Here is a 12,611-nt window from a genome sequence, read left to right as displayed (position 1 = left end):
TGGGACTGCTTAAGTTGAAGTGATAAAGGCGGGTTTCTCTGAGACAGGGGGATTTGAATCAAAGTGTGATAAAGCAGCACTCTGCAATGGATACCCAACCAGGGGGAGAAAGCAAGGCAGAGCCTGTGACAGGAATGTTTTTTTTTATGATAAAGGCAATAATGGCTCTGATGTGCTTTCCTGTATAAGTGTGTGTGTTGTATGTATGTGTGCGAGAGAGAGAGAGAGAAAGAGAGAGAGAGAGAGAGAGAAAGGGAGAGAGAGAGAAAGAGAACCTACTGGAGTATATGATGGGTGTGCAAAATGCATCTGTAAGTATTTATTGCAATCTTCTTTTCTTTCCGTTAAAAATAAGTACCTTGGGGCTAGAGTGATAGCACAGTGGGTAGGGCATTTGCTTTGCATCTGTCCGACCTGAGTTCTATTCCCAGCATCTCATATCATCCCCCATACACCACCAGGGCTAATTTCTGAGTGCATGAGCCAGGAGTAACCCCTGTGCATGACAGGTGTGACTCAAAAAAACAAAGCAAAAACAAAGTACCTTGATGTGACTACCCCTATAAGCCAGTTGATGCTGATTCAACATAACTGTCCAAATAGATAATGGGAGGGAAAATTATGCAATCTTTCATCACAAAGCTTCCAAACTTTGTGATCCCTGGGAACTATGCCTAAAAGTGTTTCATGTGGACCTAAAAGTTGTTCATTAATCCATGTTTAAAGGCCAGACTTCTGCTCTTCCTGTCCATAGGGCTCACTGGGCTTTGGGTGGCCACATTCAACCTCCTCCCTCACCCGCAGTCATCTACCAGAGAGTCCACTACCCTATGGCTCCTTTCTCTGCAGAAGCTCCAGTAAGTCACTTTGGATTCATAAATGTGTGGTTTGCTGAACAAATGCCTAGGGATGTAACTTGGAGGATGAAAGGATATTTCTTGGGGAAGGTAAAGTAAACAGCAATATAAGCTGTATCTTGACTTATGCTGCAGGTCTGGGACTTTCTGGGGTGTACACACATTTCACTGCGTAATCACTATAGCTGTTCTGGGGGGTGATCATAATGTGAAGTTTTCTTTTTTTAAGTGAAGTGATTCCATTTAGGGAAATATAAGAAGGAAAGGAAGGTGCATTAAAGAGAGAATGAAGACTTCTCTAGAAAAGAGACCATGACTGTACCTATAAATACAAGAAAGGAGTTATGGATATTAGCTCGAGATGTGGGTAGGCCTCCCCAGAAAGAGATCATGCACCCATTATGTCCCTTATTTACATTAAAACTGTGAGAATATTACCTAAAATGATCTTTTTACTAAACTCTCTATGATTATATATAAATGTCTATATACCAGTTTAGGGGCCAAAAAAAGGAAAGATATGACAATAATGCAGTGAAATACAGTAACCATATGAAGATGAGACCATGAAACATGAAGGATTAGACCCTAAAGGCCGGGCCACTGATATTTTCTGAAGAGGGGCCATAGAAGAAGAGCTTTTATAGACAGATGAGATGAAGAAAATGGTTCAGTTGCTAGTGGTTTTAACTCACAGAACACAGAATTCTTACCAGGAAGGAAAGAGGGATCTTGTACTCTGCCAAGGTAGTAGGAGCAATTCAAAGAAAATACTTCCTTAAGCAAGTTCCTATTACAAAGGAAAATGAAATATCAAGAGGAAGGAAACTCATAATTCCAGGCTGTGCTTATGACCCATGGTGATTCTCTCTAGATCACAAACCTGCAGTTTAGTGACTGCCAATGAGTTAATGTTGGCTACGTGGCCCTGGAGAGCTATTGATTTATGGCCCATGGAGTTTGGGAGTCAGTTGACAGATGAGTGTAACACGTAGAGGTGGAGAAAGATGTTCCTGCGGACTCCTGCCTCTCAGCCAACAGCTGTCAATGGGAGCCTCCTTCGCTCTCATGCATACGGTAAACACTGAAAGGTTTCCAGATATTTGGACATTGGAGTTCCATCCCAAGTGCTCCCACATTCTGTTGTTGGTTTTTACCTTTGTTAAAATACTATTCGTACAATGTCACAGGCAAGATTTACTTTTCCAAAATGTCTGTTCTGGAGGCCAGGGCTCTACTAGCTGTCTGTACATAGCTTTTCCATTGGCGGTACAAGCTATAGACAAGGCATATTTGATGACATGTGCTAATTAGCTGAACAAAATGAAATAATCTCCCTTGACTGTCCCCACAATAAGGCAAGGACCACGATGCTGTTTCCACTCCTCCCTCTCCTTCTCCTGAGTGTGGTGGCGGTGTCCTGCTTAGAAGGCCCTGAGACAGTCCCAAACACGTGTCCTGTCATGGTCTGCGGTTCTCCAGGTGCCAACGGCTTCCCTGGAAAAGATGGGCGTGATGGTGCTAAGGGAGAAAAGGGAGAACCAGGTACAGTTTGGACTTTTCTATCTCTCTATTGAATTACTTTCCAGGGAAAATGACCTCGAGATAGAGGAAGAATCATGTCCTATCTGGAATGCTGTATTTATTTCAATTATAATTCAGAACAAAGATATAAATCTATCCTTTTAGCATCCCTGACTTCATAGGAGCTGGTGGTACGTGGTTGACTTATTTGTTCAGAGGTTTAGTCTTCAGGGCAGCTTATCATTTAAAAAGAGGTTTAGGGAAACTGGTCCTGGCTTAATTTCTCTTTTCTTCTGGGAAGTGACATGTCGGGATGAGCAAGAATAGACATGAGTCATGTCTCCTTTGTTCTCCAACAGGTGAAGGGCTCAGGGGCTTGCAGGGCCCTCCTGGAAAGATGGGGCCTCCAGGAGCACCAGGGCTCTCTGGGTTACCAGGGCCAGTTGGCCTAAAAGGAGAACCTGGAAAGTGTACAGGTAAGGAGCCTAACTCAATAAGATCTACACTGAGGGTACACGGGGTTCTGGGACTTTGAGTGCTAGGTAAGAGGTACCTCTCTCCTTGCTGTCTCCCAGGAAGATTCTCAATTCTTCTTGCTCCTCCAGGGCAGTCAATACTCACTTGGTTACTTAGGTTCAGGTCACTCCTGTTAGTACTAGAGTACATACAAAGAATTCTTTAAGACCACTCCCCTATCTGTCGGCCCTGAAATGCTGGCCCCTGATTCTCTTTCAGATGAAATAATTCAGTGTAAGACTGTGGCCCAGGAGGTTGCATCTAAGAATTGGTTTTATTATGATATCTTATTGTCACAGCATGGTCAATCAGTTTTCACCGTATAAAGTCTACATAAATATACCAGTTGATTATTGAAAGCCTAATTTTATGGATAAGTCAAGTAATTTCTCTTCTAGTCTGCTGGACTCAAACATTTTACTGTGGTCACCTCATGGCTAATAGTCCTATTTATGTATCTAACTGTTGTTTGGTTGTCAGTTGCAGTGATAAGGGAAATTAAACCATGGATCTCTCAGCATCCAATAATTAGGCCAGCTTTAGTCACTTAGAGATGATTTCAGCATCCCCAAGATTAGAAAAAGTACAGATCTTAAGACTTCCTGAAGGGTTAGAGTACATGCATTATTACCCCAACCAAATTCTGTTGCTTAAAATTCTTAAACCAAGGGGCCAGAGAGATTGTACAGGGGTTAAGTTACTTGTGTTACATATTGTCAACCCCATTTCAAATCCCAGGCGCCACACAATAGTTCCAAAACTCAAACAGGACTGATTCCTGAACATAGATCCAGTAATGTTTCCTGAGCAACTCTGGGTATGGTCCCCAAATAAAGAAACAATTTCTAAGGCTAGGTCATACTGAAGGAGTGTGAAAGTAGATTTCATTTCTTATTTCCTCTTTATAAACATTTCTGTTTTCATTGAGATTCTATTGACATATGATTGTTATAATTTTCAGTGTGAAGTTTAATAATTATTTGCATATATTATGAAATTATTGTCACTATAAATCTAGTACTACAATTCCAAGTTTGTTTCTCAGAAAAGAACATTTTAGCTCTACTCCATAAGCAAAATTCAAATACACAAAACAATACTCTCAGATATAATCACCACGCTGCACATTATATACCATTACTTATTTATTTCATGACTTGAAGTTTGTATACTTTTGTCACTTTCATCCATATCAGCCTTTCCCCATTCCCGGTTTATTGCAATCAACAATCTGGTCCTTATATCTATAAGTTTGTTTTATTTTTGCTATTTTCCTCCATGTATAAATAAAATCACACAACATTTGTCTTTCTTAAAAAATATCTAGGATGCAATTCAAATTATTCAACAAAAGAATCATTGAACATGATCCATTCACGAAAGAAAAGAAAGTCTATACAATCTATGCAACCTAAAGTCTATAACCTTTATTTGAGTCAAATGTTGAAATGACAAAAATAATATTGCATACATTATAAAAGAGGGAATGGAAAATATTCTAAAAATGAACATATAACCCTAAGGAGATTTAAGGGGCAGAAGAGATAACACAGCATGAAGGGTGCTTGCCTTGCACTTGATTAACCAGGGTTCGGTCACAGGCATCATCCCATATGACCCTCTGAGCCCACTAGGAGTGATTCTTTACCACAGAGCCAGAAATGACACCTGAATATCACTGGGTGTAGCCCCAAAACCAAAACACTTTAAAAATTAAGAAAATTTAAAAGGCTTAAGATTTATTTTATTTTATTTTATTTTTTTAGTTTGAGAAGTTATAATAGTGTTAAAGTTTATGATAACAAAGTAAAAAATTGTTGCACTTTCTACCATTGAAGTGCCCAACTCTCTGCTACTCCACAACTGTCTTTATGCCTCTTACTAAATATAAGTTTTAAATCCAAAAAATAGAAATATCAGAGACTAACTTTTCTCTTAACTTAAATATTAGGAGATAACAAGGGTTCAGGAAATTAACAAATTGTCAATTATGATTACTTTTCTCCCACTTTTATGGTGTTCTTGTTGTTGTTATTTTACCAATTTCCAAGAATAGTTTCTTTTTTCTTTCATAGTCTCTTGAGTATATTTCTTGGACAGACATATTAGTCCATTCTTTTAACTGATTTGTCAAAAGAATGGACTTATATTTTCCCCCATAGTTGAGTGATAAACTAGGTGAATAGAATATTTTTGTTTGGAGATCATTTCCATTCAGCACTTTGTATATGTCTATATTGTGCCACTCACTTCTGACGTGAAGAGTTTCTACTGAGAAATTCACTGAGTCTTAGGAAGGCTCTCTTATCTGTGAATATTTGCTTTATTTCTGCTGCTTATACGATTATTTCATCATCCTTCATTTTTCCATTGTAATTATAGTGTGTCTTGGGTTTATTTTGATTAGATCTATTTGAGCTTCCTATGCCTCGGTTTCTAACTCTTTAGTTAGCTTGGGAGTCTTCTTGGTTACTTCTTATGATGCAAATTGTGTTGCTCCTAATGACATCCCAAGTAGTATTATGTCACATTCACTGTCACTGTCATTCCATTGCTCATCGATTTGTTCGAGCGGGCACCAGTAACATCTCTCATTGTGAGACTTATTGTTACTGTTTTTGGCATATCCAATACGCTATGGGTAGCTTGCCAGGCTCTGCCGTGCGGGCGTGATACTCTCGGTAGCTTGCCAGGCTCTCCGAGATGGGCGGAGGAATCGAACACAGGTTGGCTGCATGAAAGACGAATGCCCTACCACTGTGCTATCGCTCCAGCCCTATGTCACATTCACTATATTAAATTTGACCTAATATTAGTTGGTACTTTGGGATGCCTTCCACTATTTACCTTTGAGCCTAGTCAATTATTTCATCTGAAAGAGAATAAGGTCAGCATTTTTAAGGTTGACCAATAAGACAGTGGTCTGAAAGGGTTCTTTGTATGTACTCTAGCACTAACAAAAGATTTCTGAACTCAGGAATCACTCCTAGAGGGCTCAGGGGATCATACCGTGTGCTGGGCACTGTACCTGGGTTAGTCACAAGCAAGGCAAGCTCCCTATTTGCTATATTATCTCTCCACCCCTGGATTCTATTTGTTAATGAGAGAAGTAGCACTTGCATTGAGGCCTATTTGCCAATGGATTACATGTGATTTGCTTCATGTTCTCCTCTCTTGGAAAATTGTCAACTCATAGCAATTTTGGCTCTCTGATTAACAGAAAAAGTTTGTGTAAAAAACAAAGACAAAAGTTTAACAAATAAACCAATAAAAGCAATATCTTCCTCAAAACAAAACTATAATCTTTTCAGTCTGTATTTACCAACTTATAATAATTACTCAAGAGATTTCTTTTTATTCACAATAGCATTATTTTGTTAAGAAAAAAAATACTAAAGAGTTTGTTTTTTGAAGTTATCTCATACTAGGTAATAATAGTATATATGTGTGTTTGCGTGTGTCTGCAGGTGTGCTATACACATACATTCAAAACAAGGTAATATTTGGGATAGGAAGAAATAAGCATACTTACCTTCTTTTTGATTATCAGTATGTATCATTTCTCTTTGAATATACAATACACCAAGTAGCAATGCATGCCCCTCCCTGCTTTTTGTGTTAGATAAAGATTATCCAACTTCTTATAGTACTGAAACTTGTCAATAATTATATCTCACTTGTTTCAATTTTCTAGATTTCGATTGTGAATTAATAGTGTCTGAAAAAGAAACTTTACAAAAAGAATTAGACCGCATCAAAAACTGTAAGTTTTATCTCCTACTTTTTAGGCAGTTCAAAATTTTGTTTGATTGATTGCCTTTTTTTTTGCTATACCCAGTGCTTCTCAAGACTCTTTACTCAATGGATCAGTCCTGCAGGACTCAGCGAACCATTTGGGGTGCTGGTGATCAACTTTCTTTAGCCTTATACAAGGCTAATGCATTACTATCTTCTGGCTTTGAGCAATTCAATGTTCAATGGGTGGAAGGAGACAATATTTTTAAAGGCATTTAGTTTTTGGTACCTGAGAAATTGTTTCTTGTATTATATCATTAAATCCCCACAATAATCTTGTGATTGTTGGAATGTGATGGAATATGAGGTAAAGAAGATTATATAACTTACTCAAAAATACAGACCTGGGGATGTGGCAGAAGTAGTTCATAACTAAAGTCTGCCTGATTCCAGAAATAGTGATCTATATCAGTCAGTCACTCCCTTGTCATTGAAAACAGGACCTATGTCCCTTTGTTATCCTGGTCTTGAAACCTGATATGTGACCTAGTCAATTCCTCCTATTACTATCCCAGCCCAGGATAAATATGCTCAGGTATTTTTTTATTATTTCCAAGTTAATATTGGGGTGAAATCCAGAATTTCAAGTGATATGTGTTTTAGGACTCTTATTCAAAGGAAGCAAAGTCTTTGCTCCCATCGATCTCTTCAGATTAAGATTGCCATATTTAACAGCTTCAAAGAACAGAACACCTATTGAACTGTGACTTTCTGGTAAATTAAATTAATCTTTAAAAAGTTGCTTAAAATTGAATCAGTGTGAATGACAAAGATATTATAATTGAGTTTCAGGTGTACAACTTTCCAGTGTCCATGATCCTCCACCAATGTCCCAGTTTCCCTCCTGCGCCCTAACCTGCGTCTGTGGCAGCCACGCTTCCCTTCCACCACTGGCCGAGTTTCTCCCCTAACTGATCTCCCTAACCCCCCTTCCAGTATCAAGCTTTGTAGAAAGCAATTTTTTTTCCCAGAATGAGTATGTCGTTAAAATTACATAGAAGACACTTATATTTAAAATAATTATATGTTTACCTGAAATTCAAATCTGACTTGATATGCTGAATTTTGTGTAACATTTGATCTTTAGAAGCCGTAATCAGAAAACTGATTTGTACTTGGTTTAAAGACAATATAGAGTCATGCATGCATTCTCCTTCCCCATCCACCTCCATTTTAGGGATAATCTTTGCTTTGGGGAAAAAGGTTGGGAAGAAGTTCTTCCTGACCAATGGTGAAACAATGAGTTTGGACAAAATCAAGGATCTGTGCAAACATTTCCAGGCCTCTGTGGCCGTCCCCACAAATGCTGCAGAGAACCAAGCCATCAAGAATCTAGCCAAAAAAGATGCCATCCTGGGCATCACAGATGAGGAGAACGAAGGTCAATTTGTGGATCTAAAAGGAAATGCACTTACCTACCAAAATTGGCGAAATGGAGAGCCCAATAATGCAGATTCTGGGGAAGATTGTGTCTTACTCACGGAGAATGGGAAGTGGAATGACATATCATGCTCTCACTCTGGTTTGGCAGTATGCGAGTTCCTTCTCTGAAGAGGTAAGACCTTCTGGCCTCCTAATCTTTTTTCGTCAGCCCTCTGGCTGAGAGCCTGCTTTGAAAGAAAAATCTATGCCTAGTATTTTGTGATGTGTAAGAGAAAATGAAAAAAATGTATGGTTGATAAGAAGTAAATGTGATAAGAGACCAACGGTGGTCTAAATTTCTGCTTCAGATCCAATAAGTAATAATAATAACAAATCATGACAATAACAAAATACTAGCAGCAGTAGCAGTGGTAACACTAATAATGTATTTTTCTAGTTTTATTGCACTATAATTACAAATAGTAGCATATAATTTTAAGGTATATATCATAATGGCTTAAAGTATTTTAATCAGTCAGACATTAATAATGCCTGATATTTATTATCTGTTATAAATATAGTATAAATGACAGAATTTTATAATATTAATAATTAGGTTAATACTTTTATTTGAGTATATTAGTTTAAGAAGGTATAAAAATTAAGTGAAACTGTTTTTCATTTGGGGCTGAAGCAATAGCATAGCGGTAGGGCATTTGCCTTGCATGCAGCCAACCCAGGTTTGATTCCTCTGCCCCTCTCGGAGAGCCCGGCAAGCTACCAAGAATATCTTGCCTGCACGGCAGAGCCTAGCAAGCTACCCATAGCGTATTCGATATGCCAAAAAAAGTAACAAGTTTCATAATGGAGATGTTACTGATGCCCGCTCGAGCAAATCAATGAGCAACGGGATGACAGTGACAATGATAGTGACTGTTTTTCCTTTGCTATACAGACCTATGCTCTGTTGAATCTTCCTTTCTCATTGGTAAAGGGCTTTCCCAGTGACATTCCCACAATTTAATTTATAGCTTTTCAGGCATTATGAGTAACAGATATTAAAAGAAGAAATTTTATAGTTTTTTTTGATAAGCATGTCATTTTCATTTTAATGAGCTACTAAAGTATATCGGCAAACATCTCCAATGAATAAGAAGATGAATTTTTGCATAGAGACACAACCAAAACTAGTAGAAGATATTTTTAGTACCCTAGAAATCCCTTCGTAATCACACGTAGTTGAACTTCCAAACTTATATCCCATTTATGCTTGTCAACCTTCCTGGAAGCAGTGCTTGGAGATATGTTCATTTTGGCAGTTCAGACTCTCCTGAGTAGAGAATTTTAAAGGCAGCAGCAACTCTGTTGAGGAATTTGGCTTGGTAGACTTGTTGAAAGAAAGTTACATCCATTCCTGAGTTGGAAGTCAAATCTTTGTTAGGGAAAAAAAAAGCAGTGTACACTTTTAATCACTTTATTTCCAGGTACTTTACTGAAAGGATTGTTGATAAACCTGCAACTGTACAATTTCCAGGGACTTCTAGACCAGGCAAAGACAACACAAAAGACAATGCATTGAAGTAATCCAGAGTTTGAGCTCTCCCTTTGGGACTGTTTAAATTGCATTCACAACTCCACCCTGCAATGGCTTTGATATTTAACCAACCATTTACTATTTTTGTGTCTTAGCCATTTATTTTACAGAGGGGGAAAAATGCCCTATGGCACATGAGATGTCACGTTCCATAAGATGTCAGTAATTGCATGAGAAATATTGAGACAGTTGAATAAGTTAATTTTTAAGTGTTAATTAAGTGTCCGAATACTACATTGTATGTCTTAATCTGCTCTCGTCATGTGTATACATATCACTCATGACAATATTCAGGCTAGCCTAATGGGGACTGATGGTTTGGTGTTTCAGTGCTGAAGCTTAGTGCTGAGGCCCAAAAGTGTTCAGGGGTTTTCCTCTGATGCTGGGGAGGAGGATATTCAATACTGTGGATAGACTTTGAGGCTTCATACATGCTAAGCATGTGAGCTATATTTGAGTCACATCCCTGGTCATCTTTGTGTGTATGCATATATTTATATATATACACACATATACATATACATATATTTAAAATGATATAAGATTTAAATAATATCAAATGTGGTCAAGTAACATTTATTGACCTTTTAAAAAGTACATCAATGTTGTTTTGGAATACACTCCCTTAGGGACATTCTACCCTTTACAAATTGAAATTGATTTACCAATAGTTTGTTTAGAAATGTGCCTTAGAGCAGAGATGTACTTGGTGATAGAGCACTTCCATTGCTTATATGAGGTCCTGGATTCACAACCTAGCAACTTGTACCATCTCACACACACAAAATTGAAAATGTTCATGTCTAACAGTGATCCACAGTAGCAAGATTTTCCTCTCTCTGTGCTTTCCTAGGTTTTCGTGTTAAAGTCAAGCTAGACTCCTGACTGGTGATGTGCTCTCAGATTCTTTATTCACTGAAACAATTCATGTAAGATTATACCTTAAAAAATAAATTCACCCACAAAACATCTTGTCATTGTGTTTTATTTCTAGAAAGATTTTAAATGTTTAGTTTAGTTTCATTAAGATTTAAATCTACTGATATTTTTTGTATCATATGACTTTGGTGCATGAGCCAGAAATGCACCAAAGTCCTAGACTCACAGAGGTGTGAAGCTATGGCTGTAAATGTTATAAGTGAATGCTAAACCAATAATAGAAAAAAGAAAAAGAAAACAGGAAATTGGGATTGATGAATGAAAAAGAGCGGTCCAAAAATATACATCATGGAAAAAACTTGCATTATGAAAGCAGGATGCATAAGAAAAGCAGCATTAACTCAGACAGAATCCAGGATAAAAAGAGACTAATGAGGCACAACAAATAAATGAAGTAATCATGGTCAAGTACTAGAAACATATATGCACTCAGGAATTACTCCTGGGGGTGCTCAGCGGACCATATGAGATGTTGGGAATCAAACCCGGGTCAGCTGTGTGCAAGGCAAAACACCCTGCCCGCTGTGCTATCACTCCAGCCCTAAAAATTTTGCAAGTTTTGTTTTATTTCTTTATATTTTACATTTGAAATTGATTTACCTTTTGAAAAATTATACTAAGATATTTGTGTTGTAAATAGCCAACTTGAGGCCGCCATAACCATGTCACTGGACTCTGTGCCAGGCTGTTTTCACTAAAGGTGCCCCAGGGGAGGGTGGGTGAGAACCCTTCCCACCCCAAAGAGCCCAGCCCTGGAAGCCAACCTCCACTAGCCAAGTGCCACCACACTCCAGGCCGCTTTCCACAAGTTCAGGCCGAGCCTCACACATGCGGCCGTGCAAAACATCATCATAAAGGGAAATAAATATATGTGCCTATTAGAGAGCCCAGCAAGCTACAGAGAGTATCCTGCCCACACGGCAGAACCTGGCAAGCTCCCTGTGGTATATGATATGCCAAAAACAGTAACAATAACAGGTCTCATTCCCCTGACCCTGAAAGAGCCTCCAATTGTTGGGAAAGATGAGTAAGGAGAGGCTGCTAAAATCTCAGGGCTGTCATGTTTCCAGACTGTGAACTAAGCTTTTGCCGATGCCGGCTAAGGGGGGAAATATTCTTCTCCCTTGGTATTTCTTCCCTCTGGGAGGAAGCGGTGTGGCATCTGCCATTTTATGGAACTTTTAAATACGTATGAATTTGGTGGCGCAGAAAAAAAAAATGTGTTTTGAACTTGAAACAGCGGGATGCTTGGACAGTCTCAGGCTGGGGCCAGTGCCAGCTCGAGCTCCGCCGAAATTAGACCTGCGTGGCCATGCCTTTGCACAGCCGCTTTGCTGCTGAACGACCAGGATCCAGAGCCAGCTAAATTACTTGGGGTCCCAGCGAGTGCTTGCAGCCATGTCTCCAGACTGTGAACTAAGCTTTTGCTCCATGCTGCTCCAGGAAGGGAAATGATGCAATTTCCAACTTAAGTCTCCCTGGACTTAATTACTAAAATACAGAAATCCTAAACTGCGAGGCCGCGACTTTATATCCCTTCATTCTCATCAGTGGAAAACTAATTATCAAATGTTTCCTTGTCAATAGGGCTATATTCTTGGGGAATAAACTCCAACAAGAATAGTGAGTCTGTGTTGAAACTCCAACAACAATAGTGAATTTTGTGTTGAAATATGGAATGTAATCAAGGTAAAGAGAAAAGGAAGTGAAATTTATCAGTTATGGGGGGGTGGGGAGTGGGGGTGGGGGAGTGGGAGGTATACTGGGTTATTTTTTTTTGTGGTGGAATACGGGCACTGGTGAAAGGATGGGTGTTTGAGCATTGTATAACTGAGACATAATCCTAAGAACTTTGTAACTTTCCACATGGTGATTCAATAAAATAAATTTAAAAAAAAAAGAAAAAAAAATCCAGGCCAAAAGAAATAAAAACTTTATAATTCCCCCCCCAAAAAAAAATCTCAGGGCTGGGACGAATGGAGATATTACTGGAGCCTGACCCAATAAATTGATGAACAACAGGA

General features: G+C 38.6%; 1 protein-coding gene across 1 annotated transcript; it reads left to right on the top strand.

Annotated features, from left to right (window-relative positions):
- Positions 1 to 780: 780 nt before the first annotated feature.
- MBL2 (mannose binding lectin 2) lies at positions 781 to 10,602 on the top strand. The gene is made up of 6 exons (XM_004607626.2): positions 781 to 857; positions 2,216 to 2,402; positions 2,741 to 2,857; positions 6,592 to 6,660; positions 7,870 to 8,247; positions 10,502 to 10,602. The coding sequence occupies exons 1-5, from the start codon at positions 831 to 833 to the stop codon at positions 8,241 to 8,243; spliced, it is 774 nt and encodes a 257-aa protein (XP_004607683.2). The 5' UTR covers positions 781 to 830; the 3' UTR covers positions 8,244 to 8,247; positions 10,502 to 10,602.
- The last annotated feature ends 2,009 nt before the right edge of the window (positions 10,603 to 12,611 follow it).

The sequence above is a fragment of the Sorex araneus genome, chromosome 11, assembly GCF_027595985.1.
Source record: "Sorex araneus isolate mSorAra2 chromosome 11, mSorAra2.pri, whole genome shotgun sequence".
Classification (NCBI taxonomy): domain Eukaryota; kingdom Metazoa; phylum Chordata; class Mammalia; order Eulipotyphla; family Soricidae; genus Sorex; species Sorex araneus.
The sequence above is the reverse complement of the archived record's forward strand: the minus strand, read 5'-3'. Positions and strand labels throughout refer to the sequence as shown.